At 40.4% G+C, this 25513-nt stretch overlaps 2 protein-coding genes across 2 annotated transcripts in view; one reads left to right on the top strand and one right to left on the bottom strand.

Annotated features, from left to right (window-relative positions):
• The first annotated feature begins 1625 nt into the window (after nt 1-1625).
• On the top strand, nt 1626-4425 carry smim13 (small integral membrane protein 13). Its single transcript, XM_078268152.1, has 2 exons — nt 1626-2135; nt 3814-4425. The coding sequence occupies exons 1-2, from the start codon at nt 2060-2062 to the stop codon at nt 4002-4004; spliced, it is 267 nt and encodes an 88-aa protein (XP_078124278.1). The 5' UTR covers nt 1626-2059; the 3' UTR covers nt 4005-4425.
• Nucleotides 4426-10592: 6167 nt separating this feature from the next.
• The window catches only part of nedd9 (neural precursor cell expressed, developmentally down-regulated 9), a 30606-nt gene continuing 15685 nt past the window's right edge, over nt 10593-25513 (bottom strand). The window contains exons 3-7 of the mRNA XM_078267750.1: nt 17011-17109; nt 16053-16178; nt 13472-14644; nt 12804-12893; nt 10593-11204 (exon numbers count right to left, since the gene is read on the bottom strand). Of these exons, the coding sequence (XP_078123876.1) occupies nt 10677-11204; nt 12804-12893; nt 13472-14644; nt 16053-16178; nt 17011-17109 (2016 nt within the window). The 3' untranslated portion in view covers nt 10593-10676. The remainder of the gene's footprint in view (nt 11205-12803; nt 12894-13471; nt 14645-16052; nt 16179-17010; nt 17110-25513) is intronic.

Raw genomic sequence — 25513 nt, 5'->3', positions numbered from 1 at the left:
TATGCTGCAGTCCTGTGGGCAAAAATGTCTTGTTGATGCTAGAGGTCAGAGGAGACTGGGCCGAGTGATTCAAGCTGATAGAAGCTCAACTTTGACTCAAATAACCACTCGTTACAACCGAGGTATGCAGCAAAGCATTTGTGACGCCACAACACGCACAACCTTGAGGGGGATGGGCTACACCAGCAGAAAACCCCACCAGGTACCACTCATCTCCACTAAAAAATAGGAAAGTGAGGCTACAATTTGCACGAGCTCACCAAAATTGGACAGTTGAAAACTGGAAAAATGTTGCCTGGTCTGATGAGTCTCGATTTCTGTTGAGACATTCAGATGGTAGAGTCAGAATTTGGCGTAAACAGAATGAGAACATGGATCCGTCATGCCTTGTTACCACTGTGCAGGCTGCTGGTGGTGGTGTAATGGTGTGGGGGATGCTATCCTATCAATATGGGCCAACATTTCTAAAGAATGCTTCCAGCACCTTGTTGAATCAAGGCCACAAAGAATTAAGGCAGTTCTGAAGGCGAAAGAGGGTCAAACACGGTATTAGTATGGTGTTCCTAATAATCCTTTAGGTGAGTGTAGGTAGGACTCCTAAATGATCTGGGCCAGACCCACATACTTTGGCTAGACACACTGTTCTATTCACACGTTTAAAATGCAATCTTGAAGAATGACTCATTGAATGTTTTGTTCTCACTGTGCCTTAGCATAATATGCAAATACTGAGGCAGGTGTACGTGCAAGGATACACTCCACTGCAAGTGTGCACAAGTTAAGACATGATATGAGTTCCTAGAATACAGACAAGGAATGAGAGTCAAAGACAGGGTGACACGGACCCAAATACACTGCATTTACATTAACTTTGTTATATAGTATTGAAATATTGAAGGTCTCCTCACTTCCTGAAATTTTGCTGATATTACTTCTGTTCTTTTACTTGAGTAACATTTTGAATTCAGGACTTTAATGGTAATTAAATATTTTCAGACTACAGTATTTCTGCTTTTACTTAAGCAAAGGATCTTAGTAGACGTATTCCATTACTGGAAACAAATGTATCTCCAGACAAGATTTGTCTTTACTACTTTATAATTTAAATACTAATACTTCTAATTTAAATGCAGGTGGTGTAACAAACGAAAGGTGGGGGATTTACACAGTCCAGTTCAAAAGGACCTGAGCTGATAGTGAGAATATAATTTTAATATTGGGAAAATATAGGGAAAAACTGTAGTTGCTCATGTGCTGTGCAGTTTCACCTACTACTAACTGTGTGTTACTTGAAAACAATTTACCAGGTTACAGACATATGATAATGACTCCTCCTGTTGGATGCTTTCATGCATTGTGGATTAAGTTACAGAAAATATGTTCATTGTGGGAATGTCACTGTAAAACAAAGTAGAAGACAAACAAAATGTAAATATAGCCTATACCTCCTTTATGCACACTTTGTTAATTTAAAATAGAATCATTAGTACTTGTTTTTTAAGTCATGATGTTACACACTCCGATACAGTAGGTGGCGGCATGCACCTTAAACGTTAGTTTGTAGCCCGCCAATAAAACTAAAGAACAAGAAGAAGAAACTCCACTACCCAGAAATCAAATGGAACTTGCGCAGGCGCAGTTTAAATCGGTTACATGACGCTTATTTTGTTGTCTTAACCCAGTTACTGTAGCTACTGCTCTGTCTGTCTTTGATAATAACTGTCAAATACATGTTGCAGTTATGTAGCACACAGAAGAAGGAATTTACCCTGCTGTGACCAGCTAACGTTTGCTAATGCTACAGACTGTCTGTGAACCTACTGCTGCTCCATTTCACAACCAGCTAGCGAACAAGCTAGCCAGCCAGACGCTAGCAAACAAGCTGCGATGTGCTGCTGTTTGTTTTGCTCTCTCTCTCTCGTCTGAGGCTAGCTATCTAACTCAGCTGCCAGGCGGCTAACCGAGCTAGCTAGCTACGTTTTTGTGTGTGGTGTGAAGCAGAAAATACACCGCAGCGACCTCCTTATGCTGTTGTTGCTATATCAAGTGTCCAGCTAAGATGTGGCAAAGTGTCGGGCTCACACTGCTGGTCATTGTGGCCACACTTGTCTGTGCGCTGCTCTTCATGCTGTTTGGTGAGTTAAAAGAAAATAACCTTAATAAGTTACTTACATAACAAGCTAGATCCCTAAGCCATTCTGTAACTGATTTAACGGTTGTCATCGGATTGGGGGAAAAATTGATAGTGATGACACAACACTGTTTGCTAATAAGAGGCAGCAACAGCTGATAAATTGCTTCAAGTTTCAAGTTACAACAATGAGCATCTAAGACAAAAAAATAGTGCATACGTTAAAATATAGGGATAAATATATACATAAAATGTGAAGTGAGGTAAAATACATTTGTGAAAGACTAATTGCAAATGAATAAGCTGACTGTAAACATGAATGTAGTAAAGGTGCATGGTGAGAAGAATATACAAAAGTTAAAAACAGTTGTAACACAGCATGTAATGACGTTAAAGTGACAATTTTAAGGTAAAGTGACATGCGATGAACTCAAGTCTGTTTTAATAAAATAAGTTTTCCCTTGAATGTCCAACTGTTCCTGTAAAGTTGCGCTATAGGTCAGAGTGTATTAAATGTCTTTGGCCAGTGTTTCAATTTCAGTAAGAAGTTTCTATTTTTATCATGCGCAGAGGAGTGTTTAGTCATAAGTAAACATGTCCTCCTCTACCGCCTCCAGCACTTTGTTTTCCATCTCTCCCTGCTCTGCCTGCACCTGATTAGCTTTTAACTGGAAACACTGACCGGACACAATCAGGTGTAGGTGGAGCAGGAAAAAAAGAAAGAAAATATGAAATGTTGGGGCTCACCTATAGTTTCAGTTTGTGGCTCTTAATATATAACCATTACTGGTACCCGTTCCAGAGCTAAGCAGCTGTTTTTTTTCTTCTGAAAGATCCTGTAAATACCCAGCCATCTTTAAAAAACGTAACATTGTTTTGAAAGTATTTATATAATCCTCAAAGACTCGTTTGCAGTGGTGGGAGAAGTATTCAAATGGTTTACTTAAGTAAATGTAGCAATACCACAATGTAGAAATATTCCATTATAGGTAAATTCTGAATTTAAGTAGTAGTAGTAGTATTATCGACAAAATGTTGACAGTGGAGTAGAACAAAGTAGAATAAAATGGAAATACTCGCATAAAGTACCTCAAAACTGTTCTTCAGGACAGTACTTGAGTAAATGTACTTTAGTTATTTTCAACCTCAGCTCTTTTGTCCATCTGGATAAAAAATGTTTACGTCTGCGTGACAATTTTTGTTTAACCCAACTAAATTTCCTTTCCAAGTAGCCATAAATGTTGTCTCCTGGCTCGTTTTGTTTAACGAAAGAAAAATATAAACACACAATTTATATGTAACATCAATATAGACATGTATTGCATACAATACAAAAAAAAAATCAATTTTGCTTCACATTGAGTAAGATTGTTTCATTTCTGGCTGCCATCTTTGTTTGGTTTAGGAGACAGCTTGGCAGATGGGTTAAAAATATTCTTAATCATGCAGTGGCTAGAAAATGTTTTCACCAGATGGTTAGAGTATTTTAGGAGTTTTTAAAATACCTTAAAAACAGCTGTAAGTGTTGTTAAACGCCCTTCTTGGATTTTTCAAAGATTGGTGGGCATTTATTTTGCAAAGAAACCCATTGGGTTAGAACTACATGAGGGGCACCTGTGGTTTTAAGAGTGGCTTTATCATGCCTGTAAATATGTAGCTATTTTTCCTTCTTCAACCCGCAGGTTGGTATGTAGTCTGGCAACTCTTCCTGTCCAAGTTCAAGTTTCTGCGTGAACTTGTCGGGGACGCCAGCACCCCGCAGGCTGAAACGCAGCCGTCTGAAACCAAGAGCGAGCGTACAGCTAACGTCCCACCAAGAAGTCGGCCCAGGACCACACGCCAAAGAGTCGCCTTTCCAGAAAGCACTTCATAGATCATCCAGACAGCCACTGTGTGTCCTTCATGACCCCTCACTCACCGTGACTGCCAGTCAGCCCTCTACAAATGCCATCAGGGGCATTTCCCACTGACCCTGCACACTAAACAAGGACCTTGTGGACACTAAGTAGTCAGCCCTCCTCTTCACCAAGACACTTTAAACTGACCAGGCAGATCTCCTGGTTTCAAAGGGAAAAGCCATTACTGTCCATTTCTTTATGTCACCTGTTCATATGGTTAATTATGTATTGAGCAGCGAGTCTGGGGCTCCCCTCCTGGTCCTGTTATCCTGCAATAGTGACAGCCAGCTTTTGTGAGCGGCCACGCTGCTTTGTGCCACCCATGTGGAGTATGAAGATGCTCCATCACACAAAGAGATGTGTTGTTCTCTCTCTAATGTACATGTTTTAACCTTTTTTTTTCCTAAAAAACTTACTTTGAACAAAGTAGGCAGATTAAAAATGAGCTTGTCTGCATAATTTCAACAAGAACAACTGAAGATAAACTGAAACAGTGATTTGTACAACTTTTCTTCAACATAGTGCAATGAAAGGAATGTTTATGCTGTCATTTTGTTGTTTCTTTGCACAGTATACGCTGCATATTAGGCATGAGGTGGAAACTGTCTCACCCAGCAGATAATGCCCAAAGCCTCAAGATGAAAATGACAAATAACTTAATTCTAGTTGTGTAAAATGTGACCTTTTTTTCTTGCAACTTCTCCTTCTCCCCTATATATATATATATATATATATATATATATATATATATATATATATATATATATATATATATATATATATATATACACACACACACACACTTGAAGAGTCAGGAGAAAGTTTCAAGGAAATGTTGGTGTTCAGATTCAGTTATACACATGATTAGCTTATGCTAAGAGCAATGAAACAAGGCTTCCTGCTGGTGTCTGAACCCTCTCCCGTTCCCTGTGCCTCTGTGTGCACCAGTGCCTGTCTAGATGGCCTCCTTTTGTAAAGCTGACAGTAGCTTGGTTTCCATTACAGGGCAAAATCAAAGCTGACCTAATCCATATTTATGTAATATTCTCCCTCCAGGTAAAACTCATTTAACTCGGCACCTTTTTCTCAGCAGTGATTTATTCTTCAGTGGAGCAGTAGCTTCAAATAAATAATGCCATAAATATAAAGAGCCCTGACCTGTTGTGTTTGTTTGGAAATGTGATTAATGGTTCAAAGTATTAATTATATTAGCTATACATTCCCTGTGTAATAAACATAAATACTTCATAAACTGCCTCATTCAGTACATTCAGATTTTATGTTGCATAGGTTTTGTTAAACTGTTAATTACCCTCAATCTTAATACCCCATAATGACAAAGCAACAGGATTTTTATATATATATGAGAAAAAACTGAAATATCACATTGACATAAGTATTCACACTCTTTATGACTCTTTATGAAATTTAGCTCAGGTGCCTCCAATTTCTCTTGATCATTTTGAGATGTTTCTACACCTTGATTGCAGTCTGCCTGTGGTAAATTCAGTTGATTGAACAAGATTTGGAAAGTCAAACACCTGTCTACAGGTCTCACAGCTGACAATGCATATCTGAGCAAAAACCACACGAGGTCGAAAGAACACTTGCAGAGCTCAGCGACAGGGTCGTGTCGAGGTACAGAAGTGGGGAAGGTTCCCAAGAGCACAGTGGCCTCCGTAGTTTGTAACAACCAGGCCTCTGCTGTCCGCCCCGTCAAACTGAACATCAGGGGAAAAGAGCTCCAGAGAACCTGTATGAAGACGGTAGAAACTTCCGGAGGGACAATGATCACTGCAACACTCCTCGGTGAAAGACACGTGAAAGTCTAATTAGCAAAAAGCACTATCCGGATTATCTGGTCTGATGAAATCCAAGATTGAACTTCTTGGTTTTACTTCTAAGTGTCACGTCTGTAGGACACCAGGCACCCCAGGTGTGCAAAACGTTATGGCTTCAAATACGACTCGAGGCTGTAGTCGCATGCCTGAGTTGCTTCAACTACTTACAGAGTTTAGGGTCTGAATACTTTAAATGTCACAAATGCCAATGTGATGTCAGTTTCTTTGACCTCTTTGAGTTTAAACACAAGGTGGCAGTATTGCACTGTTAAAAAAACACCACCCTAACAAACTACGCTATCACAGTTTAAAATGGAAACGCAACAACTGAGCAAGATGGTCCAGTACATGTTGAATCACTGGTCTGTAGTCTATTCAGTATTTGTGGATGAATCCATGTGGATAAAGAAATAAAATCCTTTCAGCTGCATCTTTTTTGTTTTTAACTTGAAACTAGACTGAAATAAAAATTATTTTTTTGCTTTTTTAGTGATCATCAGGTGTGAAGACGAAAGGAAAATATAACTAAAGCTGATTATCAATAGTTTATTTGCTCAGTTTTCATCAGTAAATGGTTTATGAAGTGTATCTAATATGCTGCAACAAACACTGCAGCTGATTAGATTTTGAGTGGAATTCGTAGACCGAACAGATGCTTAAACATGCAAAAAATATAATACTATAAATAAAACTTAACACAAAAACCACATGTGCTGACTCCTCTGCTTACTTGTCTCTGCGCCCTTTAAGCTCTGCTGGCGGATTGCTACCATAAATTACTGCCCCGAAACTCCATGCAGTGGATTAATCTACTGTATGTATAATGCAATTTTGAGTACGTCTAGCTTTAAAATACCATTTGTCTTTGAGGCTTAATCCATTTCAGCCCCAAGGGTCATTAGCTTATTCCTAAAGTGCTCGTACTTATTGCAACACAAGGATGCAATGATTGTGACTGCAAAAATCACGTAGCACAGTGAAGAGGCCTACAGGGTTAAATCAAGTTAAATGATCCATATGGACACTATTCAAATTCAATCAAATGTATTGAATTTCCCCAGCGCTCGTGTTTTTCTATAAGACCCTTTTCTGTCAGTCAGCTCTTTTTAACTCAAATGATCATTTCACTCATGTCTGCAACAACAAATGTATCCTCCATCTGCAGTTATAACTTTATATTTACAGTAAATGCATTTACTCAATAGGTTCAGTTTGTATGTACTCCTACTAAACTTCATCTATCCGACAATTGTAGTAGCTGTGCAGATTAAGATGATTTAAAAATTAAATAATCTAAAGTATGGTGCGTTATTAAGAACCTGGCAGTGTATAACATTCGTTAAATTAGCTCCAGCTGTAACACTTAAGTAAACATCAATAATTATAATATACTTAAAAGTACCAAAAGTAAAACAATGCAGAATGGCCCACCTCAGACTAATTTATATTATTGGATTATGATTATTGATGCATTAGTGTGTACAAAAATAAAGTAACAGAAATTGGAATTTCGCGGTAAAGTACATAAAGTGCTAGTACCTCAAAATTGTGCTCAAGTACAGTACTTGAGTAAATGTACTAAGTTACTTTCCATTACTGATTTTGAGAAGTGTATTTAAGTAATATTATGCAGGACTTTTACTTGTAGCAGAGTATTTCTTCACTGTGTATTGCTACTTCAGTAATTCATCCACCACTGCAAGAACACATCTAATTACATGCAAAGAAGAAATGCATCTTCATTATTTAAATTGATACATTTTACTGTGGTATGACTCAAATGTTGAGAATCCACTCATCCAGCGCATCCTGCATCCGTCATCTACTGGAAACACATGCAGAAAATTAAGAAACCACACTTGGAGTAAATTGACTTTGAGGCAAATCCTCACTGATAGTTTTATTCATACTAATGATGCCGCCTCTACCTCAGAGTGATTCTGCCTGCAGCTGGGGAAGTTTTTTTCAGAAAAAAGGAGGCCCTGCTGAGCTAAGAAGCTGTAATTTCAGAGCCTGCAAATACTTACACAGGAAATGATTGTGGTAAACCAAGGAAATGACGTAGACTCTCCAGTGCTCCTCTTAACGCTCTCCTCTATGTATACAGCAAGCTTAGCCCTCTGCTCCTGTTGTTGGCTGCAGGTATTACACATTACCTCTCCGATGACCTTTCACTGTTTGTTCACTCAACAGACAGGTGAGCAGCTGACTTTTTGATTGCTGCTGCTCTTGTATATCGCTGCTTAATTTCCATCTCAGCAGTCTCAGCACCTGTTAGCTGTTTCTCGGCCCGACTAGACAGTATCTCATCGGGGAGCGTGGAGACAGCTGCTCCAGGGGATTCAGCAAAATGCAGCTTCAGCTCTCTGTCTCTGCAGCACCTTGCGTAGTTGTGCAATTTTGGTCAACCAAAGACAGCAATTTATGAGATGTTTGGCACGCTGCCCCTGGTGACAAAACACACACAGAAGCCCAGGACTGTGTGTTCTGGCCCGAGTGGATGTGTTCGAGCTGCCAGGACTAAAATAACTCATTGATTCACCAATCTTTCCCCATGGTCTCAAGCATTAATCAGCCAAAAGCTTTTTCTCAAATGTTTAGAGCCGCTGTATGTCCTGAGATGCACTGGTGGGAGAAATTCATATATTTTTACTTAACGTAAAAGTAAAACAAAATACTCTTGTTATAAAACTCCTGAATTCAAAATATTACTTAATTAAAAGTCCAAAGGTTAGCATAAAAATTATATACAAAAAGTACCAAAAGTAAAAGTACTCATTATGCAGAATGACCCATTTCAGAATAATATAACCTGCATATTACTGGATTTATAGTTATTGATGGATTCATTTGTACATCACTTTAATGGTGCAGCTGTTAAAGGTGGAGCTAATTATAATTTAAATCTAAATCTGTTGCTTTAAATTCTTTTTTCTTAACTTCACTGCTTCTGTAGTTCCTGCTCTCTCTGCAGAGCAGATTAGCAGACAATATGTCTGAAAGAGGCTTGTAAAATGTACCTGACATCTCCTGATTTACCAGGTCTGCCTGCAGTTTGTGTTAATGGGAACCCTATTTTAAAGTCATTGCAAATTCCTTTCTTTCTCATCTCCCTGGAGAGCTCAAAGTGGGATGCAGTGAATAATAAAAGCAGTTGGATTGCTTGTAAGTGCCAGCCTGTGTGAGCTTGAAGGATTTTTAATGAGATTTTCTGATTTGGAGCTGAAGTCTCACTGTGGTCACCTCTTCTTCACACATCAATCTATCTATATAGCAGCTTTTTGTCCACAGGGAAAGACTATATTTCACTCAGGGTATAATGAAAGAGGGGCATGTGAACAACCAGGCTGTTTTTAGTTGTATCCTACAGCCAGTTACTGTAGTTCGACACACCCAAGCCTCCAACTTTGTCCTCAAGAGGCCTGTTTCTGTACATTTATCAATTCACTACACTTTGAACCAGAGAAAAAGGTTATGCAGCTGATCGGGTCACTCTGAAAAACATGTTTCTCACGGTCCAGAGAACATATGTACTGTCCTTTACTTGCCCCTCATTATTCTCTGTGTGTCCTATCTAATGTTCCGCGAGGAAAGTGAAGAATTATTTGGCACAGGCACTTTATCCAGCTGCCATCTTTAACTGACCCTCTTCTTAAGATTAGAGGGTACCACTCTGATCAGATATGACTTGAAATCAACATCCCACAGGCATCCACGAGGATGTGATTGAGTTTGACAAGCCGTTGGGCTACCACAGTACCACAGAAAAACCCTAAAACCTGCAATGATATTTTATTTGAAAATGTATTAAGTGCTGAGTCATACTTTGGATGAATGAACTCTTGTAAATTTCGGTTTCTTAGCACTGAAACAGTGCCATCACCCAAATTCAAAGACCTAACTCAAGGTCCCCTTGTTAAAAGTATTTATTTATTTATTTTTTGCCAGAGCCTAAAACAACAGTCTTTAATGCTCAAATGCAAATCCAAAATGTTTAGTTTTGCCAGAGCTTTCAGCTGCATCTCATGGTCTTCATCAGACTTGTAAGCTTTAAATTATTTTGAATTTCAGTTTCTAAACGTTGCCTTTAACATGGCCTCTAAGAAAGTGTTTACCAGGACATGAATACATTTCTGAGAGTGGTGACTATTACAATTTAGCATTAAAATGATCTGTGATCCTGATGAAATGTTTAGAATTTAATTATTTTCTTTGTGGCCTACATAATCTGACCTTTCCTAACATCCAAGCCAAGTTCACAATTTTGTGCATTAAAGTAAACTATCACAAATAACACCTTCCTCTAACTGTTAAGTCGGATAAATTAAAGGACACAGTCGCATGTTTAAGAACAATCCTTTACTTTGTGGAGAGCTCCACACACACAACACACACATCGACATTAATATGATTTACAAGATTTACTGTCACACTCAGCAGTAAGACACATCGACACTCTACAGACGTAAAAATGAAAAACACAGGACATCTCATAAGGTGCTTGATAATATGCGACAGGAATGTTATGAATGTCTACATACTCCTACAGAGACACCAATACTGCATCTACATATATATATATATATATATATATATATATATTCATACCATAATATAAAACAATCTACACAAAAATAGAGCAAATATTTACAGAACTGACTTTTTACAACATCCAAAACTTAAAGACAAAGAGCAATATATATATATATATATATATATATATATATATATATTTACTGTAAATATATATATTTATGCTAGATTAATGTACACATGGAGTCTGTGGTGAAATGTACTGGTTGGAAATCACAAATTGGCCAGTTGCAGCAGCTGTTCTTTGAACTGCTGAGCGTGATGTGAGAGATCCGTGACTCTGTCCACCATCTCCTGGATGGCAGCTGTGTTTGGGTAGTTCAGGGCGGCCGTTTTAGTGGCAGCCACCACCGTCTTCAACAAGTCACACAACACGTTACTGGAGTTCATCACCCTGTTGGCCACATCAGGTGCTGCGGCCTGCCTGGACAGAGTGTCTCCGATGAAGACCAGTTTGTGGGCGCTGAGGATGACGAACTTGCTGTGCGCCACGAAGATGCGAGGAGGTTGCCCGGCGCTGACACAGCCGAAGAAGGCGTCCACGGCGCTGAGGAGCGTAACAAAGTGCTGCTCGCACTGCTCGGAGTAGAAGCCGAGCAGCTGGCGGTCCCGAGCGCACACGTGGGTGGAGGGGGACTCCGAGGGGGAGGCCGAGGTTTTGCCCGAGTGTGAAATCCACTGTGTGACGTCGTTCTCCACCGGTTTGATCACATCCTGCTCCAGCTTCTTGAACTGATTGATCTGTGAAGGGGGACAGGACTGAGATTAGTGTCCGAGCTTGCTTATCAACGTGGACAGCGGTGAAAGAAGTACTCCGATCTTTTACTGAAGTAAAAGTAGCAATACTACAGTGTAGAAATACTGTTACTGTTGTATAAGTAAAAGTCCTGCAAACAATACTTTACTAAAGTAAAAAGTACTTAAAGTACCAAAAATAAAAGTACTCACTATGCAGAACAGCCCATTTTAGAATCCTATCATATTACTGGATTATAATTAATGATGCATTAATGTGTGCATCTCTTTATTGTTGCAGCTGGTAAAGGTGGATCTAATTGTAATTTAGATAATGCTGGGTAGTTATATCTATAATATAACTACCTTCTATATCTATATAAATTATATCATCTATAATTTATTAGTGGATTTGTATGTTCTATTAATAATATAAATCTGTAAAGTAAGTAGTAACTAAAGCTATCAAATAAATGTAGTGGAGTAAAAAGTACAATATTGGCTTCCAAAATGTAGTGGAGTGGTATACAGTACAGGAAATAGTTAAGTACAAATACCTCAAACTTGTACTTAAGGACAGTATTTGAGTAAATGTACTTTGTAACATCAGAAGGAAATAGTACATGTTAGGTGGTGGAATTCTTTTTGTAATTTTAATCGTTTCAGTTATTTTTCAAGTAAAAATGCCAAATGTTTTGGGTTCCAGCTTCTCAGATATGAGGATTTTCTGCTTGTTTTTATCATGTGTAAGGCTATGAGGTGGCATCTGGCTGCAAAAAAAGGCTCCAAATGTTTGACTCTCTGTTTGTCTCACAAAGTCACTGCACCTATGAGACCCTAAAGGTCAATGGCTGTGTGTATCTCTGATGGTATATGAATATTTAAATATGTATGATTGATAATATAGAATCCAGTGCAACACTCAATACGTTTACATGTACACAATATTCTGTTTTGTGCCCTTATTCCGAAAAAGACGATATTCCAACTAAGCTGTTTACATGGCTAATGAAAGTGAATATTCCACTAATATTCCCGATTTATTTTTTATTTTTTTCAAAGTTTACCAGCGGTGGTGGACTTGTTGGACCGTGCGAACACAGCGTCCCTCTTTCATTCCTTCAACCAGCTTCTTGAAAAGCTTGGCGTAGCGATGTGTGCGCATATCCAAAAACCTGTTGATATCCAAGCTTTGATAATGTTTAAAAGTAGCAGTGTTTCTCCTTCTTATCGGGTCTGCAGCCTTGCAAACTGTTGGCTGGGTGGTTTGTGTACAGCAACCATATTAATGCACAGAGCTGACCATAAGCCGTAAACAGGCAAGAGGAAAAAAGAGGTAAAAACCCTGACTGAGACGCATATTCCGAATGTGCTGTATACATGTCCAAAGAATGCCTCTAAACCCGAATAATACAGGAATACGCAACATGTCTTAATCGGAAAATGCTATATTCGGAAAAAGGCCTTATTCGGAATATCAAACCAGAATATGCTGTTTACATGACCTGTATCAAATTCAGAATATTGTCATATTCGGATTTATAGTGGAATATTGGTGTGCATGTAAACATACTCATTGTCTGAAAAAGAAAGCGAGAGGCTCACCTGTTCCTGGCCCAGCTGGACTTGACTCTGCTTGATAATGTCTTCTTTGTCCAACAGCTCCTTCTGCTGACGTTCAAAGTCTTCTTTGCCCTGTGGAGGAAGCGGAGTAGATGAGAAGAGGCATTCAAAGGTACTCACACAGCCCGGCTTTCACCTTTCAATACATCCTTCATGAATTAGACTCATATAAAGTCAGTGGACATAAAGAATATAAAGGAATGAGACTTAAACAGAGGGATTGAAAATCGCAGGACATCATATCTTCGGTATAAAGGCTATATTTACAGTATATGTAAAATTGACATGACGATTTCACAGAAACAAGACAGGCCGTATATTAAAGCCCCTAAGTGAAGGATTTACCCATTTCTATAAATATATCTTTTAGTATAAAAAAGGACATTTTGGTTAAAATGCCCCAAATGGACCATGGGTAAAATAAAGAGATGAGCTGACTGAGGCATCTCACAATACTTGGGTTCCGGAAATTGCCACCCACGGCTGAAGTGATGGGTCAAGTCACAAAATAGTCCAGGATTTCCATTTGAGTAATGGGACTTTGAGAATCAATGGGCTAAAAGCAACACTTGCTTGCTTGACGACACAAAATGTTCTCATTTTTAAACAAAACACTTCAAACTCAACACTTTTTCTCACTGAGGATTTACCTGCAGATGTACATAATCGTAGTCCTCCATCCAGCTTTTCACACACTTCTCGCTATTCATGTTGTCTTTGTCTTGGCTGGAGGGCACGGGGAAGGGTTTGGTTTTGCCTCCGTAGTTGTCGTTATCAGAGGAAGGGGAGGTGAGCGGGTGGATCATGTTCTCATCAGGTGTGCTCCCGGTAGAGAGAGACCCGTTCATGTGCGTCCGCCTGAACAGCAGCTCAGCACTGCTGCCTATCGTGGAGGCCAGCTGCTTGGTGTCATCGGGAACCGTCCTGGAAACCATGACGAAGCGATCCAGGTCATCGCTCTTGTTATGGTGCTTGCCAGAGGACGCTAGGGCATTCAGAGCCCAGCTGCAGTTCTCCAGGACTTGGTAGATCTGCAGGAGGATCTGTTGCGAGTCCTCCAGGCGTCCCAGCTGCCGTCTCAGCTTACTGTGCAGGCTGGAGTCTGATAGAGCTGTGGCGTTCGCTGCAGCCCCTCTACCAAACACAACAAAGTCCCCCAGGGCAGCCCGGACCCTGTCTAGCACTGTGCGGATGTCATTAGCATGCTGCTCCATGAAGGGGAAAGTTCTCCAGTGAGGGGAAGCTGCCATAGAATGTAAAGCCCCGACTGAGGCCTCCACGGCCTGCTGCAGGCGGTACAACCTCTGCACAGCAGCGTCCACATCCAGAGCCAGGCGGCCCTCAGAGCTGGAGCCCGTGGAGGACGAGGAGGTGGACATGCTGCTGCGTGTGCTGCCGGTGCTGGAGATTGACAGGCGGTTCACACCGTCTGTCACGTCTGCTACTGCACGAGCATCCTGAGCGGGGATGTCGTATATGCCTTTGCTTCCGTCTCTGTCGGTGGGCGAGGGTCTGTGCTGGGAGGGCTGCATGCCCCGGGGGATGTCATATATGTCCCTCTGGGACCCTGCCCCTAAATGAAGGGCGGGTGGAGGCACGTCATAAATGCCTTCGTTGCTGTTGGTATTTGGGTGTTGATGATGAGCAGGAGTCTCCACGCTAGGAGGGAAATCATAATGCGACTGGGGACTCTGGGTGGGTTTGGTGAGGGCAGGTGGCGGTACGTCGTAGATTCCTTCCTGCTTGTGCTTGAGAGGCTGCGGGAAGTCGTAGTTTCCCTCCTGCAGGGCGGGGTTGGTCCTGCAGGGAGGCACCGAGTAGACCTGCAGGAAAGGACAATCAGTTTTACATCCAGTGCAAATTCAAAATCATGGAGCACAATCACCGTTTGTTTTATTTATTGTGTTATGCACATACAAGTGCCCAGCCCACATGGACTTATAAGACATAAAAAAATGGTGTTGACATGAACATTACTTTGCAAACAAAAAAACTTCTGTCCCAGGCTTTACAATTAAAATCAGCCACACTAAAGGTTCCCTTTCTAAAACACAACTCAAGTTTCTTCTAGTCATTCATCAAGAGAACCCATCAGCCCCCTGACATTATACTGAAACCATGGCTTTCTAATTTTTAACTGTAGACTGTAAAAGAGACAAGCCACAGACAGAGCAGAGCTATTTCTCATAGCATGATTGTGTCTGAATTTCATAAATCGTGAAATATTTATGACTTATTTAGACTTCTAGAGGCGACTTTTTAGTCTGACTTCGGATTTAATTATTTTAAATACAAGGAGGCATCACTCCACTCCATGTTATAATCTCTCCTGTCATTCAGTCTCTGTGCTGTTACTTTCTCAGTCTTTTACTTGTAGAAAGCAATAAGATAGAAACCCACACCATCATTGTCCAGGAGAAAATCTACCTGGGGAAATTGGGTTTCTTAACTCCCTTACTACGATCAGGAAATGTTTACATGACTTTTAAGAAATCAGCTTGCTGGAAGAAGTCTACTGTAAACACACTGAATGTCGGCGGGTTTTCACCGGATACAGTTTGTACTGCAGTTAGACACTGAGGAAGTGAAAGACCTTCTGCTATCTCCACATTTAAAACCTCATAGTTTCTTGCTTTGATCCCTTCCTCTAATGCAGTATAACATAAAGCTTTAACCTCCCACTAACTTGACTGAGCAGAGAGTGTGACGTTTATGGCACAGAGCATGATGGGAGCGCAGTGGGTGAATAAAAAAGTGATTTCCATCAGCCTTGAAATGCACTCTTTACAGTTAGAGAAGCCTGTCCAAAACTGTGATTAAGAATGACGCAAATAACAGGTCGCAGCATATTTCAGGTTATTACAAACAAACTGATGGCTCTCTGCCTGCTCGGGTCTGGAAGTCTGATGAAATCTTAGAGGGTTTGGAAAGAGAAGAGTTATGTCCTTGACTTTTTTGAGTTCAGACACAGAACTACTCATGAAGTTTTTGGTTTAACTCTCCTGGCAGGCAAAGCTTTCATTTAGTGCCGCCGCAAGAATGTCTTAAATATGACATTTGACGTATTATTCATTTATTGCAGACAATTAAGAGAAATACTAGGAACCGTATCAATAAATAACTTAAGCAGCCACCACTTCCTTAAATCTAACTTTATTTGACTGAAATAAACGCAGTGTCTGACTAATCATCATGGTGGAAGATGTACCAGTTGCTGAAATGTTCTCTTACCCCTTGTGAAGAGGGAGGTATGTCGTAAACGCCTTGTATCCTGAGGTCCATTTGAGACGGAGGAACATCATAAACTCCTTGGTTTCTGGCACCAGGAAACATCTGACCAGGTGGAATATCGTACACCTGAAACATGAACAGAAAATGAAATAAACACCAAATAAGGGTTTACGTATGGTATGGGTTCTGAGCACATCACTTTTTATTTGGTTAAAGTAAATTACAGCCTTTTATTTTCTAGAAGCTCCACTTGTTTTGCTTTAAATAATGCAACATGCCATAAAACTGCAGGGTTTATCAGCTAAAAAAAAAGATGGCAGGACAAAACCACTGTCGAGGAGCCTTTCTGAGAAAATAAGGTCACTGCAGAGAACAGAATATGTGGCATTAAAACGCTGAACATGCTGAAGATCAAAGAAGTGACAAATACAATTCTCCTGCTGCATTCGCCTCAAACTATTCCTGCTGTGTCGACTACTGACATTTTTATTTGTTTGAATTTATTTTATCATCAAAACTATGACTGATTTGATGAAAAACACAGGATCCATTTAAGCTTTCACAAAGTAAAGAACCAAACCAGTGTATTTGCATGATACACCTCGACATTTTTGGATGCATTTTTCCTACCATTGCCTTCCATTAATTTCTGTTTGGTAGGAATGTAATTTGGATTATTTTTGAAACTTTAAAATAGGTTTTGAGTTATGTAATTCCCCCACAGTGAACCTTAAATAGGCATTAGTTAAATAATAATTAAATTAAAATCAAAATGTGTTTAAACACTGGAAAAACCATCACCAAATCACCCAAAATGCCCTTTTGAACTCAATCAGAATGTACAGTGGTGGGTAACTGCATTATTAGACTTACATTAGACTTTAATATCAGATGTATAAGTAGGCAGAATAGGTCATAAGGGTAAACTGTACATGCCGTGGAAACAAGCTACACGTACCCCCTGTGATCTACTGGGTGGGACATCATAGAGGTCCTGCTGGTTGTGCTGGCCTGGGCTGAAGGTGTAGGACTGTCCCACTCTGGTCGGGGTCACCACCTGTCCAATCACAGCAGGGGGGAGAAACAAACAATCAGAACTGCTGACTAAAAAAAACAAACCCACCCGGGGCACAGCAGTGCTCAAGACAAATTACAGACACAATCCTCCTGCCACCCAGCTCTCAGACTTTTGGACATGGGGCAAAAATAACAAAACTTAAACAGGGCTCTAACCGACAATAATCTTCATTATTGATTCTTTTTTCAAGTGACTGATTACTGGTTTTGTCAATAAAATGACAGAAAATTCCACAAAATGCCTATCACAATTTCTCAGAGCCCAAAGTGAAGTCTTTAAATCTCGTTTTGTCCGACCAACAGTCCAAAAGCCAAAACTATTCAATTTACAACGATATAAAGCAGCGAATCCTGGCACAATATAAAGAGCAAGAGTTCACTGTGAATACGGAACTTAAAACTGGTGGCTTATATTCCCACCAAGGGAACAAAAAGAATCTCACAATCCTGCAGTTAAACTAATAAAAACTAAAGAAAACATAAAACTAAATGTGGTTCAGTTGAGCGATTAAAATGAGCAAAAGTAAAACTTCAGCAGCACTTTGTAAAAAAACAGTGAAGGACTTTAAACCCAGGCAAGGACTTCATCTGAATTGTTTTATGATTTAAAAGGGAGATATGAGAAGAGAATTTTATCGTAGTACTGGCTGGATTGTGAGCGTTCAGACCTGGTGAAGTAATCATTGGGTCATTGGTATTGATGAACAACCCTGGCATTTGTACTGTAGGATTTAACACACCTTTGAAATATTAACACTGTGGTGCAGACGGGCTTTAGAATAATGGGGTGATTACTGCTTGGAAAAAACCCCGAAAACAAACACATACTGCCCATGACATTTTTTTTTACCACATTTTCCCTCTTTTCCCGTCAGTGACTCATCAGTCCCTCCACACCTCCTAATCCCAGTTTTTCCATCCTCTACCCCCAGCGCCATCGTCCCACTAAAAGCAGACCTCCTTGCTGCGTCAGACAGACAGAGAAATGCTAGGAATGTCCTTCCCTGAGCCCAGTGCTCCTCTTCTGCCCCCACGCACCACCATAGCCACACTGGGTTCATTAATAGGGCTCCGAAATAGGAACTATACTCATGGATTCCTGGCAGAAGGGAGAGTTTCCGGAGAGGTGAAGACTTAAATCCCAGTATCCACTCATGACTCGCCGTGTAGCCAAGTTAATATCCTAATACAATTTCTTGTACATTTATCTGAGCGTGAGCAGTAGGAGCTGCAGCCTCAGCCAGCTCAGAACAGGATTAATGTTTCTGAGGAAGCAGCAGCAGCAATGGAGAGGAGGAGGAGGAGGGTGGGGGGGTTTGCAAAAGAGATTTATGAAAAAAGGTAACAGAGGTGGAAAGTGAGGGGAACGGAAAATGAAAGTACGTCGCCTAGTATGGAAAGGAATGCCATTCATCTGAGCTGGAGTCTGACTAACAGTAGTCCATATGGTTCTCATAACTCCAATCTGAACAAGGCCGTGGTGATTTAAGGTCTTCATTGTTGGCATTCCTGTCCGTGCATACATCATCCCAACAGGGCCTGTGGGGTCAGAGCTGAAAGGTACACCGTTGGCTTTAAAACATGTCTGAAATAAACCAGCGGAGGAATAAATAGCCTCGCTGCTTTGGGCTCTTCTCACGCACTGTTGCTCGCACACTTCAGGCTGTTAACACTGGTAAAAATATGTTTGCTCTACTTTATAGTGCATACAGTGCAGTGATAGACACCAAGTTACTGTCATATGTTCATGGATGTAGCATCTGGCTGTATAGCACTATGAACACGTTCATTATTGGGAAAAACTGCCCCCTTCTAACCCTTATTACTATCAAAAGTGTGAAAATGGATTTTGTAACTGTCTTACTTCGATTTGGAGGATAATCATGCGCCATGTTTTTGGAACTACAATTTCCATATTTTAGGGGCTTTAGGGGTTGGAAAGAGGAAGTTTTATGTTGCCATTGAGTCAGTTAATTAAAGTAGCTTGAGCACGGCTTTTTTTAAAGCCTATATTTGTTTACATTTTAGCAAATTATCACCATTTAGATGCAATATTACCTATTAGCAGTTCCTGTTGGTGGTACACTCATAGTTATACAGTCAACTATCGCTGAATACTTTGATACTGAAGTAAACTTAAAAAACGTGATGATTCTCAGGCAGGTTCTAGACTTATAACAAGCGTCCTATATTGACATTTTAAACACATTTATGGACATTTATTTGCAGTGGACATTGGAGCTAACGATATCCCCGGGGAGTGTAAGTCACACGGAATATAAAAATATGTGTATGTCTGCGTTTTCAGATTTGACTGAGTTATGACTCAATTGTGATGCAAATTTCTGCAATCTGGATAACCTATAAGTACTTTTAAGTACCTTAGTTTCTCTAGTTTTATTTGCAAGGCTTGAGAGCTGTGTTACCAACTTGTACATATTTTATTTTCATTGTTTGCTACATAAAATGTGTTTATATATTTTTTTAAAAGGCTGTGAAAACCAGAGCATGTAAGACACAGCAGATAGAAAGCTAGCGGTTCACTAAATGATGCTTGGTAAAAGGTCACTTTAGCCCGGCTGCTGTCCCTGCGGGTTGAGCCTGTGTGCTGATGGTAAGGGGGATGTCTGGACTCAGCTGTCACATTGCAGATGGCAGCTAGGTGTCTGCCAAAGACCTCGGTGACCTTTTCCACAGGTACATGTCACTGCTTTGAGTAGTACTTGTCCCATCAGTGGCTCCTCGCAGCCGCTGCCAGATGCACACTGCTCATTTATTTTCCCATCTCCGCCCTCTGTTTACCCAGCAGGCTGTTGCTCTGAGGCCGCTCGGTGCAGCTATAATTGCTGGTGGGTAAATATTTACCGCATCCAAAGGGGTTGGCGCTTGCATGGCAGTGGCAATGGCAGCCCTTTTCAGAGAGCGATGACATCATGAAGAGCCTGGGCGACTAAGCAAACATTTGTTCCCACTCAGGTGATAGACTCTTAGGATTCCTTCATGGAGGAGGCAGAGCAAACTAAAGAGGGATCAGGTTTAAACTAGCGCCCTGAGGAGCCAAATAGATGCCTTGTTAACGCTCCTACGTTGTTCTGGTGAGTGACTCATGGCTCATTCAGCAATACCGTGTTTACTTAGCATCCTGGCAGGCTCAGGTTTTGGCAGGTAGGACCTTGAAGCTTTACTTCAGAGTCATTTAAAAGGTGTCGTCATAACGTCAACAACTACCTCATGAGTTTGTTATAGGCACTCTTGATTTTACATACTGATGGGCAGTGCGTTGCATTGAAAACATTTAGTTTAGGATTTCTGTGTGTCAAATAATTGATTTTGAAATACTTCTATTAGTTAATAAAGCTCTGAATGGTTAAATGACAAAGTACATTTTCCTCCAGACATAGTGTCAAAGTCAAAACTAAACTTGAAGAAGCAGCATTGTTGTTTTTATGCACCGCATATGTGCAACAAATGTCCATTCTATTTTAAATCAATTTATTATTTTTAAATCCTATTTATTTCTTTTTATAGTGCGTTGAGTTTCCTTTTATCTTGTCCATCCCTTTTTTATGTAAAGCACTTGTCGAAAGGTGCAATACAAGTACGACTTCAAAGCTCTGATCATCGGTTTGACAGTTTGCCTGCATTTGCCATATTAAAATAAGACATAAAACCCACTTAGAAAAAAAAAACTGAAATAAGTGGAGAAATACACGGTACCAATAGCAGATGCTTCCACTCAGGCCTCAAGTTGTCACTGAAAGGTTTGAGTATAAAACGTTATGTCATTGTTTTCAGCCCTGGCATTGTTCATTTCTGCAATATTGTCTAAGGGTGAGTTGGCACCTTGTGTGTGTTTAAAAGTAATTCATCATGTCACACCTTTTCATTGGTCACGTACACCCGCAACCGACCACTTCCCCCTGCTTATGTGCCTGCTGACACAAATCAATAAGCCTAACGAGGCTTTTCACCAAAGGTCAGCTTATAAAAGAAGGTGACAATAATGACATTGCAGTCAAAGTGGCACTTTATTTCATCCCTCCATCTCCATATTCACATCTCTTCATCTCCTTTTTTGTGCCCTTATCCATCCATCTGGATGCTGACAGTAAACGGTTTCTACCTTTAGCTCAGTCAGCACAGGTTAACCTTTTGACTGAGTGCCTTTCAAGGGCACCAATATAACAATGCTATCACTCCTACAGTATATTAAGTAAGAGTGGTATTTTGAAAATGACTGCATCTCCTAAATGTAGGATGTTTCTGCTCTGTAGTAACCTGCCCTTCTCTGCTTTGCTGAATCACAGTACAACGATGTCTCTCGCAGTGTTGTGGACCAGAACTGCTTGATAATGTTCCTGCACCAGCCTATTAAAGTGCCAAACTAATTAATGCAGGTAATTAACTCGTGAATCCTGTGAGGCTTTCAGCCATCTCCGTAACACGTCCAAGTGGCTAAACCCAAACAGAAAGTGGGATTAATGAGGAGCATTAAAAAGAGAACACTGATTTTAGCACTAAAAAGGATAATCGTTCATCCTCTCTGATCAAAGCGGCTTCTTAATCCGGTGGCATGATTATCTGAAAAGAACTTGATGTTGAAATATGTGTCTGACATTTTGGTGTGTACTTTCGAAGAAAATATCACGAGACAGTCCTAAGAAAATAAGAGGATAATGTGAAATGAGAAATGTAATCAATGAAAGCATAAATGTAATAAATGTAAGCATAAACCAATAGAGAACAACACTGAGTCTACAGCCATGCTAGCAGCTCTGTGAGGCTGTACTTAGGCATATCAGAATGCTTGCTGCCATCCAAACGTAATGTTTACCATCCTAGTTTGGCATGTTAGCATGCTAACATTTGCTAATAAGCACTAAAGTACAGCATGGATGTCTGAACCAAATTTCATGGCAATCCATCCATTAGTTGTTGAGATATTTCAGTCTGGATTAAAGTTGTGGACCGACCAAACAGGCCAAAAATCCACTTGCTTTGGTTTTTAAATTCGAATATTTACGGATTTTCTTTGTTTTCTATGATGTGAAACTGAATCTCTTTTGGTTTAGGACAGTTGGTTGGATTAAAAATGGCAATTTAAATGTAAAATTAAGTAGTTGCCATCTCTATGGCTAAAAAATTACTTTCAGCAAAGCTCCCTCTTCTGCTACTTCATCCCATTCTCTCCTTTAAAACTTTCAAGGGGAGAAAGTCATTTCAGAATGCACACACCACAGCAGAGCAGATCACTTTTGGTACAACTGATTTATGACATCGCCCCCTCCGGTCAAACCTCATGGGCCAGCGATTTATCACAACTGCGACAATGGCGAGCAGACGGGCGTCTGAAGGAGCTGGCTTGCTCCAGGAAGAAATAACTCACTTATCTGGTGCTGAGATTGTCATGCGCATGATTAGGCCAAGAAAATATGTCCCAGGCAAACAAAGAAGCCATTCATTTCACATAACCTGGTTACTTCCAAAAGGGGACTTTTATCAAGGTAGATGGCACACCCTTACATCCCATAAACGACTATCGGAGCACTTCCTTGAGTTGTGTGGGAGTTTATTAATCCTTTTGTTGCACCCCTACCTCTTTATAGCACCAATGAGCAGATTGGATCTATGGGTATGACACAGTGAATGGAGGAAAGGCCCATACAAGGAGCAGGCCTCATGAAGTCAGGAAGTGAGGAATGAAAAGGCCGTCTGGTAGGAGTAGATAAGAAGCTCGACAGAGATTTTTGAACTCTGAACCCAACCCATCTTTGAACACTGTGACCTCAGCGCCCGAGTCAGAGGAAACTGAGGAGAAATTGACGGCGTGAAACAGACACACCTTTCAGAGCCGAAGAAGAAAGAGGAAATCAAGAGCAGCAGACTGAGATGAAAAACAGGCCTCTAAGAGCAGATTGATAAAAGACGGTACAAAGCTTGTCCATGTGTGGAGGCTCTTTGTGTGGTTGAGAGCTCCAGGCATCTGTCCCACACGGTCCCAGCTCAGAGGCCTCGAAGGATGGGGGGGGGCAGCTCACCCTCCCAGGAGGGTCACCCAAGGACAAGGCCGCAGCATCAAACCAAACAGCCAAAGAGCCAGAGAGCACCAAAACCTCAGTGTGCCTTTATATACCAGAGCCCCACACCACATGAAGAGAAAACAACCAGTCGCCAATCTGGATTTGCACTGCTGGGTTCGCATGCAAACCCGAGGAGAGCGCATGCATGCATGACTACACACACATGGTGAAGGACATGCAGAAACCGTTCTCTGCGGGAGGCCTTAGAGTAACATGAGAGGGGATTATTAGTCTCGGAAGCCTGCATCAGTCTCCGTAATCATTTGGGAAACAAGTGAGTGTCACTTGACAACAAGAAAATGGTTGTTTTCCCTTCAGCTCCATCGGCTCTTGGCCCATTTACACTGCATGCAGTGTGAGTCAACGCTCTGCAACCTGTCATTAATACTGCTGCACAAAGACTAGCAGTAGTAAACAAGACTGAGTTTTGAGGAGCAAAGGTCAGGGTTTGGATTTCACGTCAACACAAATTATCTCCACAAATAGTGTGAGGCAGTATTACTTAGAGTTTCAAAGAGGAAGAAGACACTCTAGTCTTTTGGATAATTCTTTCTTTACTATATATTTTGTATTATGGCCATCAGCTTTACTTATTCTAGCTTTTTGTCCATTAGTTTGGTAAAACCAATTACTGAATCTTATCCGATGCTGCTATGGCGGAGAAGCTACAACAAATTGCAAAAGCTTTGTCATTGCAAAACAAATCACCACAGTTGTAAACTTCACCAAAATTGAATAAGTAGCACAACTCTTCTCAGACATCCCATGCTTTATGTCCCAGATGTTTTCAGCTATCGTTGGGATTAAAGAGGATTGCATTTGCTCCCAAAAAAACAATACTTTTTCATTAACTTTAATTAAAAGAGAGATGTGTTGAGGTCAACTTGACTTAGAAGAGTTTGAAAAAGTAAAATGTCAGGAAAAAAAGACAGCTAGACAGCCAAAAATGTTTGGGAAACTTAAGCCTGTTATCTTGGTTAATCGTATACTAACTTGTGTTGGCGCTCATTCATGGATAGATATTACTTCAAAGAAATAGTTGTTAATTGATCCCGAATTTAAAAGTCAACAGAAACTGGTCAATGTATCATCAGTTTCCTACAAAACATTATTGTTAGCTTCTGCTCGCTGTTAGCAGTCTCCTTATGTTTTTATCTTTGACTTTTTACCGAAGAGCTAAATTACTGCCCCAGGTATCATTTGTACAGATGATTTAACCAGTTATATGTCCATCCAAGCCTTGCTAGGCAAAATTAACATTGTTAAAGGGGACTTTTTGAACCCTGAATGCCCAAAATAACTCCTTCTACTTCCACTTCATAAACCTTTCAATACAGATATTGATGTTTGGCTTTAACAGAACCAACTGTGGCCACGGACTGATGTTGCTTGTGTCCAACAGGCAGCTACGTCACTGGAAAACAACAGAGCCTTGTCCGAACCACTTTGATAACCACAGATTGGAGGGAAAGTTAAACCTCCAAGACTTAATTTAATCTCTCCAATAGCATGATTAAAGCACAATACACACTCTCATTAGAAGCAGGTTTAATTTTCCATGTTATCACTGAAGCCTTTTTAATACCATTCCTCATGTAAGCCTTGAGGCCTGTTAGATGTGTTGGTTGACGGTGTGCAGGTTGATTGGCAGGTCTCTCCTCTCTGCCCCTTAGCTCTGACTGACTTTATCACACAGTCAATCACACAAAATCCTCTAAGCCTTAGGCGCCTGCTGCCTATTTACCTACTAAAATGCACACCTTAGCTCGATGGCTGGAGCTGATTTGTTTAAAAAAAAATTGGGATTTCAAAAGCTCATCCAGCATATAATAATTATCTGTCTCCTAGAGGGATGATCTGGTCTGAGGTGCTGAAACTAGTTAAGCGGTTGAATAAACAGGAAAGTTCTTCCCTTGTGTTTAAGCACACACCTTTCAATGACTTCTATTTGTAATTAAGGATCACTGAGCTCACTCTTGTTTATCTGGTACCTTTTTTAGCCAGACTTTGCCCATTTTGCTGAAAAATGACAAGTTTCCCCACTGTGGGACTAATAAAGAATTATCTTTATTGGATGAGGGGAGATAAAAGTATTATAATATACATATTTTATATAAACTGTATATGTATATATGTATATCCATGAGGCAAATGTCTGATTACTCCACGTTTTCATTGTGATATTTTGTGATTAAATTCGTTCTCTGTCAGGTAAATGTAGTAGTACAATGTCTTCCTCTGATGTAGACTAGGCTATACAGTGGAGTAAGTGGTTTGGGGTCCTTCTGCAAGTAATTTTGGGGT

Source organism: Sander vitreus, chromosome 14, assembly GCF_031162955.1.
Source record: "Sander vitreus isolate 19-12246 chromosome 14, sanVit1, whole genome shotgun sequence".
Taxonomy (NCBI): domain Eukaryota; kingdom Metazoa; phylum Chordata; class Actinopteri; order Perciformes; family Percidae; genus Sander; species Sander vitreus.
Note: the sequence above shows the minus strand (reverse complement) of the source record. Positions and strands in the feature narration are given on the sequence as shown.

Coding starts and splice junctions, on each gene's coding strand:
- smim13 (XM_078268152.1), top strand. CDS start 2,060: ATGTGGCAAAGTGTCGGGCTCACACTGCTGGTCATTGTGGCCACACTT. Junction 2,136..3,813: donor GCTGCTCTTCATGCTGTTTG/GTGAGTTAAAAG, acceptor TTCAACCCGCAG/GTTGGTATGTAGTCTGGCAA.